Here is an 8,867-nt window from a genome sequence, read left to right as displayed (position 1 = left end):
TCGTCGTCGTCGTCCAATGGTTTTGGCCTTATATATAATGCATGTGCATATTTGAGTGTAGCACATGAGACGCGTCTCACAGAATGAAGTTGCGCAAATCATCATCCAATTAGAGGTGTAAAATTATACTAATTACAACTTTGGAATTAGAAATATGCAAATTTGTGCAGACGCGACGAGCCGGCCGACAAACTTTTGTGATTAAAAATTGCCAAAAAGTTAAATGTGTCACATATATATATATGTATATATATCTATGTATATATAAAGTTGCATACATTTGCCTAAATTATATTGACATCTAAAACAGTCCCGCTGCAAGATGCCTGCAAGCCAGCTGATAAGTGAGCTAAGCTCAGTCGGGGGAGGAGAAAAGGGACACATATGAAAGACCAGTCAAAGCCATGCATAAATTATAACAAAAGAGCCAAGTCACAGCTAGCAGCTGAAACTGGCTCGTAATAATTAAAACAAAATATGCTTCAAAATGATAAAAAAAAGGAAGTAAACTTTAAATTCTGACTTGTTAGCACATCAAAAGCGGAATGGCTCTTCAAATGTTGGTGGAAGTGAGTGTGGGTGTGTACACTGAGAAAAGAAAATATAAACCTGTATTTTTGAAAGTTATCATACTTCAGTCAGTCAACAGAGCAGAATTTATTTTTTAAAAGAAAATATTTTTTAGGAGTGTAGAGTGTGTTTTAGCTCATTTCGGCAACTAAGTAAGAGCTGAGAGCAGGCGCAATGCATGGCTGACAGTGCGTATACATAATAAGGCATACTCGTCACGTTGCACGCTGCAAGTCACGCGCGCCGCAAGTAAATTCAGTCAAGTTGCCCCAAGTAGCAACAGCAGCAGCTGCAGCAGCAGCAGTTACTGCAACTGGACACGGATAATTTGTGCTAATTGTAATGCATTTAGTGGCCCAGGGTTTTTACTTGGCCAGGTCACCTTGAAGGACAATGTCGCACAGCACTTCAAGGATGGCAAGAGGGGGAGGGGCGAGGAGAGAGTGGAGTGTTCGAGAAAAATGCGAAACTAACAAGCTTAGCAACTGAAATATCCCCCGGGCTTGCTGAGGTTGTTGTTGTTGTTGTTGTTGTTGGTGTTGTCAACACCATTTACAGTTATCAGTTTCACTTGCGATGCCAATTTCCATTTTCCATTTATTCGCGCCTCACTTTATCATTTTCCAATTGACAACGCACAGCTGTTGTCAGCTCAGAGCCCCTTCCTCCTCCATCTTTTACGCCCCTCCCAACTGTTTTCGAATTGTCAAATTAAAACGGAAAAATGTTGAATTTGATTAGCGAAGCGTTAAAGAAAAGAAACGCCGTAACGCACAGACAAATGCAGAAAAGCAGCAGAAGCAAAAAGCAGGGCTGAGTAGAGCAGAGTGAAAAAACACACCGAATGAAAAGATAATGAGCCTTGGCTCAAGCCAAAGCAGCGTTTAAGCAAAACTTTTACCCGGAACCAAAAGGCGTGCCGACCAGGGCTGCATTAACTGCCAAAAAAAAAGAATAGAATAAAAAAAACTAGTGCTGAGTGTGGGCAAATAATGGTTAACAAATGCATACTTTCCCTAAAAAATTATGCTTTTTCTTCTTTTCGTTTAAATAAAATACTCTTTTTCAAACATTCATATCTCTGCTAATATGCGTATTTTTGACGTTAATTCTGAATCTTACCAAAATTAGAGAAGTCAGAGATTGGCATGACTAAGGTGCAGGATGAGTAACTTTGTCGTTAAAAAAGAACATTGATGTTTAAAAGAAAATTCCAAAGCAACGGTATATCGAGCTTGCAGTTTAATTATAGCCGACGTCAGCAGTTTTGCTTGATATTTTATTCAGGATTAGCTTTGCAGCCCTGGTCGCATAGTGAGTCAGTCAAGCAGGCAGCTATCATTGTCAGTTACACGGAAAAGTGCAGCTGCCGCTTTAGTTCTTCGGCACCATTCAAAATGTCGTCGCAGCAGCGATGCCACTCTACCAAAACAAACACGCGCACACACACACACACACACACACACACACACACATACACACAACACACACACACAGAGAGAGAAGCACACACAGTTTGCAGAGCCAAAGCCTTTGAGTGGTAAATAATTTTGTAATTATTTAACTTAATGGAAAACAAACTTAATTTTCGTGCAAAAATTAAATGAAGCAACTCGGCGCGTGGCATAACAAGCAGCACGGCGCAGGTGGGCGTGTCAGGATAAGAGAGGCGTGGGCGGGGCAGGTGAAAGGGTAACTGTAAGTAATGCCGGCCGACCAAGAACAGTTTTAGACAAGTTGAATGGAAAGCTGCCAATTTGTTGTGCGCAAAAATTATTTACTTCTTGTAAGTGTATGTGTGTGTGTGTGTGTGTGTGTGTGTCTGGCGAAGTGTCTGACAGCAGACGTCAGGCAAACAAAAGAAGTCGGGGTCGAGGCTAGCGAGGATTTGCCATCTGGGCTGACTGGCGTGTTAATTTATTTATTTCCTTTTTTCTGGCCAACAATTAAACAGTAATTTTATTTAATTATGTGCCGTGTTTGCACCGCAAACAATTGGCAGCGTGGCGTGGTATGGCGTGGAAAAGCGCACTTGATAAAATCGATGGTCTAATTGTTTAAAATAGATGCGTCGAAAAGTGCAGCGAAGGTTGCCAACGCGAAAAGCGCTCGCCGCGAAAGTGATAATCCAACCAAAAGCAACCCATAACATTCTTCTACGCCTCCTCCTGCTTCCCAGAAGAAACTATGGATAAAGTTTGAGTTGCACAACGATTGGATGCGGAGGAGGAACAGCTCAAATTTCGCCTGACTGCTTGCACTCAGAAAAAATCTAACTGCGTTTTGGAAAAGCTCTCTGCATATGTAACAGTTTTCTTGTATTTAGTAATAATTTGTAAATATAAGAAAAATATTTGAATATAATTTCTTAACATAAGAAACATTATACATTATAAATGTTTATATATATTAAAATTGGATATGTTTTCCCTCAGTCGAAAATCGCAAATAAATATTTATTTATCTTATTTTTCATAAATATTTTGCTTTATGAAGAAACTAATTTCTCAAAAGCAGAAAAATAAGTTTTATTAATTTATAAACCATTCTAAAATTCATGGCGACTTTTTTCTCAGTGTGCCTGCCAGCTCCTTTATTAAGTGCAGCAAAAGTTGCTAGCACACAAATGATAATTGGGCATTGAGAAGCACTGCACTCCCGACGCTCATCCGCCCCACCCCCATTCAACCCTTCTCCCGGCCAGTCGGCGAAAAATGCATAATTAACACAAAATAATGATAAAGCTCAGGACGCTGAGTCAGCGCAACGATTTCTTAATACTCTTGAGCGCACTCCAGCAAGTCCTCTTCCCCTCCCCCCTCTCGTTCAGTGAAAGGGAAGGGGGAAGCCCAGTTGATACATTAACGTCCCAGCTTCTGGAACTCCCATTCGCGATTGTCCAGCGGACAAACGGATCGGAACTTCAGCCAGCGTGAAATGCAATGGAAGTGATAGGCGTGATTGCAGACGCCCCAGGCAACGGTGCACTCCCCGAAGTCGTTCTGATTCGGATCCGCCTGGCACTCGATGCACAGATCCATGATGGAATTTCGACAAATCGCACAAGTGTCCACAGCAATGTCTGCAAAAAAACAAACACTAGTAGAGGAACGTCGGAGAAAAATTGTTTAATAATCACACTCAGACAAATATTGTCATGAATTACATAAATTATTCCTCATAAAATATATATTATTTACTATTTTTGATTTTTCAACTCTTATATTAGCCAGTGAAATTTATTTCCAAAATAAAAATAATCAGAGTATTTTTGAGATTGCCGATTTGGCACAAGTCTTTCTAAATTTTTGGAACATGTTTCATTGTAATTAGACATTATTAAGAAAACAAGAAAAACTTTCTAGTTTTCAGTGCTATTTTTTTTCTCAGTGCAGCTTTGAGGTACTTAAGACTCACCCCAGGCCCACATGGCAACGCTGTTCCATCGCTTGACCGTAAATCGCTTCTTCTTCAGGCTCCTCTCATAGTCAGCGCTGCAGGCTGGCTTCTCCTCCACATCCATCTTCACATTCTCATCCCTATCCATCTCCAGTTCAACCTGCGAGCTTTCGCACTTGCTCGCTGTTGGCGCATTCTGAGACGTGGTCGGATCCTCGCTGTTCTCCGTCTCGGCTGTGTGGAATGCAGAACTACTCGATTCACTGGTGTCCTCCATTTTGTTAGTTTTGCAGTGTGTAATTTTCGAAACAATTCCTATTATTTTTCTAACTGACTACTTACTGCATACTTTGTTGTATTTAACTTTGACTGTGCTGTTTCGACAAAATTGCCTTTAAGTTTTATTATTACTCGAATTCTAAGACAAAAGGGTGCCAATTATATATATTATTATAGACATAATTCATTTAAGTTGTCGTTTAATTAGTTTAAAGTTTATGCTATGTAAAACCGATTTCTCATTGCTCCATGTTAAATGTATTCAGGATCAAAGCGGATATTTGTATATAAAGTCATTTAATGCATGCTTACTTTGCATGTTCTAAGTCAAAGCTTAAACAGATAATTAAAAGTGGGTAAAATAATAAGATGCTTGGTGGTTGTGGTGGATTTCCTTAATTAGTAATGATGCAGAGTCTATCAGGCTGTCACAGGCTGGTAATATATATACAGAAAAAAAACTTTAAATTAAAGAAAACACAGGATTTGGTTTCCTTCCAAGTGTTTCAACTTCATACATTCGAGTTGCTTCTATTAAAGTGAAATAATTTGTATTTGAACTACTCGCTTGGCTGCAATACTAGTTGGTTTCAAGCTGCTGCACTCGCTGCTCTCGTGCCACCATCATTATGGCCTGGATGATTATGTGGCATTGACCAACTCATTGCATGCACCATCTCCACTCTTCTCTCTGCTCTTTTCTTCTCTGTTCTGCTCTCTTCTCTTCACTTTCAGACGTTCTAATTACGTGACGAGCAAATTTGTACACCGTCCATGGCTCTATTACGCAGTTCTTAGTCAAGGTCCTGCAGTGCATTATGCTTATTTAGGGTCATGCCCCCTACTACGACTTTCCCACCCCCGACACCGCCCCACTGCTTTTTGCGAGTGTAGTGCATTTTTTTAGTTGCTCTCTGTTCGCCTTCGCTGGCCAAATGTTTTGCTATGACGCTTGAGTCAACATTAATTTAAATGAGTTGCCACTTAACTTTTAATTAAAAATGCACTCTTTATTTATTTAGCTGGAAATGGAATGGAATCGTCTCGACCCCCTCTCCTTGCCCCTCTCTGTTGCCCCTCACTCGAGTTTCCTCGACGGTATGCACTTATGGCTGCTGGGTCGCAACTCGGTTTGATTTAAAGGCAGCGGCGCCAAACTAAAATAAAATTTAGCGCAACACAAACCAACAAAAAAAAAATAGAGCAAGATGCCGCAGAAAATTAAATAGAATAAATACAAAGTGCACCAGCGGACGAGAGACGATCGCGTTCTCACACAAATTAAAGTTTGTGTTATTTCATTCTGCTTGAAATGCAGTCAAACGGGTTTCTATTTAATTTGCGTACACTTTAATTGCCAGCTAAATGAATAAATTAGTGCAAATACGTCAGCTCCAGCGCTAGTGTTTAAGGATGTGATTACCTCACCACTACCCCACTTCCACTTCCTGCCACTCACATCCTCCATTTCCCTCCACCCTCAACGATATACGCAATTAATTGCGCACTAATTAAAATGCTATGCGTTTCTTATTTTTCTTACATTTCCATTTATACAAATTTTTATTTTTATAAAGCTGGCATGCGTGCAAAATGCTGTGTGTGGGTCTGCAAACACCTGCACTCATCTACGAATGGTGGTTGGGAATTCCTGAAATAAAGTACGCAATTTATTATTTATATTCAATAGCGATTTGTAAGTGATGCATATCATACTTAATATATGTACCACATATGTCGATCGCAGTTCGTCAAAAATACAAATATTTATATAAATATTACATTAAGCATATTATATCTTGTAACTTGAGTATTTTTGGATGGTTAAATTCGTTTCAAATAAAAATTACTAGTTTTGCCCAGATGATCAGAATTACTGGAAAAATATATATAATTGATAATAAATCATATCATATATGAAATTTACTGATATCTTAAGTAAACATTACTAAACAAGACTTTGAGTTTAGCATACTTGAAGCATTTATGTGGATCGCTATTTAGCTATTTCTGGAAAAGAGTAACTATTCAGAAACGATTTTTGAGTAAAGCACAGCATAATTTATATTTTATAATTTTATTATTATATTTATAAGCTTGGCTCCTTGTCAGCTTTGAATAAAGTATTAAGTAGACGATCCCTTCTACTATACATCTTTATTATCCACTACACTACACTCACCAACTCCTTCTGGCATCTTCTCTTTTAATGAGAACTAGTTTTTTAATTGGCCAAGTTGTGCTTTATAGTTCCAATTATTGCCTCATCGAGTTGCCAATTAACCCTTTGCTAAGCTTGCCACGTCAATTTGCACCTTTCACCAGTAACTATCTATCTCTATGCCCCAACTGCAAATTCATAATTCTTACTGCTGAGCATTTTGAAATGGCGCCCAAAGCGTTGCTGGCAAAACTTACACAAAAGTACTTGGCATGCAAATTGCCGCCTGGCCGCCTGGCGAACAGAGTTGCCGAGCTTGCCAGTTTTGCGGAAGCTGCAGTGTTGCCTTGCGGCAAGTGTCGATTGCCGATTGGCCTCAAATATTCAATATTGCATTTCCAAATGTGTTAATTTTGTCTGCAAGACATTTCCAATTAATTGCAATCGATGCTCGTGGGGCGTGCATACACACACATACACACACACACACACACACACACACACACACACACACATACACACACCATACTCACCTGGATACACTCTCTGTTTTAGTTACAGTAAGTAATGCGAAAATTGCTTTTGTTCTCGTTGTCCACGCATATTAAAGTGTTTTTATGGGCTCATTGAACTATTTGATTCGGTTGCAAGTTTATCAGACCATTTATCGAGTTCACCTTTTGTGTGTGCCACTATGCCACTATGGTGCCACGCCCCTTTTAGCCCCCATTTTGCACCTATTTTGTCCGCATTTTGTAATGCTTTTCATTTGCAATCGATGTATTTCCATCCGTTTGTAATTTCCTACGTGCGCCTGAATATATTTTACCCAACATTTGCCAAAATGCTGCAACCAGTCAACCAGCCATTACGCCAGAAATACACACACACACCAACACACACACCAACACACACACTAACACACACTCGCACATGCATGCTGCTTTGGGAGCAATGAAGCGTTTCTACATCTATATATATGTGACTATATCATCATTTGGTTGCACGTTGTATTGCTTTAATTTCGTCATCATTCTACCTGTCGCTGCCTCAGCTGCATGCAAATTTTATTTACACACCCCACCCCCACCCCCCAGAAATTCCTATAGCCCTCTTGTGTTGCGAGCTGTGTAGCAGCTCCGTCAATATTATTGATCAGGCGACAAATTTTGACTACGCTTCTGGCTGTGTAAATTGTGCCACATTTCCATCGACAGTTTGTCTCATCTGTGTGTGTGTGTGTGTGTTTGTTGTGTGCGTGTGTTTGGTGTGTGTGTGTCTGAGTTCCACTTCAGACATGCACAGCTTAATAATGAATGGGTAAAGGGTTGTGTAGGGATAGGGATGCGGGGCAAATGTTGCACAAATTGCTGTCATTGTGTGTCTTTAGAGTAATTAACATAAGCTAGCGACAAACAATGAAGTAATCCAATCTGATCAACTAACAGATACCCTGAATGCAATACAGACGGCGTAATATAGCAGTTAAAGTAGTCAGTATTTTAGGAAATATGCACAACTGAGTTTACAAGAACTTAAAAAGAAAAAATAGACTCAAATTTCAAATATTGACCTAAACTGTAAATCGAATAAAAAGAAATGAAATGTTCTGTTTCTAAATATACCCAAAAATACTGCTTAAAATTATAAAAGAGTTTTCCTATTTTTAAAATGGGGTTTTAAAAGCCGCAATGAAAATGTAATATTTTTAGTGAAAAGTACTTTCTAAAGTGCAGAAAAAAGTAATTAAATATACAGTATCTAATATAATAAAGTTTAGTTGTTAGAAACATCCAAATCAAATAATAAATAAATAAATGTAGCCACTAAATATAAAATCAGAGATGCTTTAAGCACCGACTAAGGAAAAGATAATTTTGTTGACAGTTGCCGCAGATGGTTTTCATGGCCAAATGTCACTTAACGATTGTGAGAAAGACAAACAACCCCTTTTGTTTTAGAAATCTACTTTTCGAATAAAAAGTTAAGCTGTCTTTGCTGCCAAAACTTTGGTGAAATTCTGAATTTTAGGGTGATATTATTGTTTGTGTCTGAGTGTTTAAAGTAAGTCTCAGAAAAATTATAGTTATTTGAAACGATTTGATGGTTGGCCCAATTGCCTAGTAGTTAAAGTGACTTTGCATTTTTTTGCTCTATTAATTTTTGTTGCCCATATTAGTTGAAGGAGGAGCTGAAAGGGGAGGTGGAGTGGTGGATGAAGGGGGAGTAGGAGTAGTTGGAGAAGTCAATGTTGTTGGCCCAAAGGCCCGGCGTTGCCAATAAAATTTAATTGAGAGTCAAGCGAAGCAAAAAACTGAATAGAAATAAACTGGCACACGCCAAAGGACTTCCGCACGCACACAGACAGACAGACAGACAAAACGAGGGTGTGAGAGAGAGGGGGAGAGAGAGAGAGAGAATGAGAATGAGAATGAGAGAAAGGGAGAGAGATCGACGC

The 8,867-nt window shown here is 39.2% G+C and overlaps 1 protein-coding gene across 1 annotated transcript; it reads right to left on the bottom strand.

Annotated features, from left to right (window-relative positions):
• Window positions 1-3,125: 3,125 nt before the first annotated feature.
• On the bottom strand, window positions 3,126-4,281 carry LOC6562654 (RING-box protein 1). Its single transcript, XM_001989349.3, has 2 exons — window positions 3,988-4,281; window positions 3,126-3,652 (listed from the first exon to the last, which is right to left on the bottom strand). The coding sequence occupies exons 1-2, from the start codon at window positions 4,244-4,246 to the stop codon at window positions 3,432-3,434; spliced, it is 480 nt and encodes a 159-aa protein (XP_001989385.1). The 5' UTR covers window positions 4,247-4,281; the 3' UTR covers window positions 3,126-3,431.
• Window positions 4,282-8,867: the final 4,586 nt, after the last annotated feature.

The sequence above is a fragment of the Drosophila grimshawi genome, unplaced genomic scaffold, assembly GCF_018153295.1.
Source record: "Drosophila grimshawi isolate 15287-2541.00 unplaced genomic scaffold, ASM1815329v1 contig_1377, whole genome shotgun sequence".
In the NCBI taxonomy this organism is placed as follows: domain Eukaryota; kingdom Metazoa; phylum Arthropoda; class Insecta; order Diptera; family Drosophilidae; genus Drosophila; species Drosophila grimshawi.
This window is presented reverse-complemented; position numbering and strand designations above follow the sequence as displayed.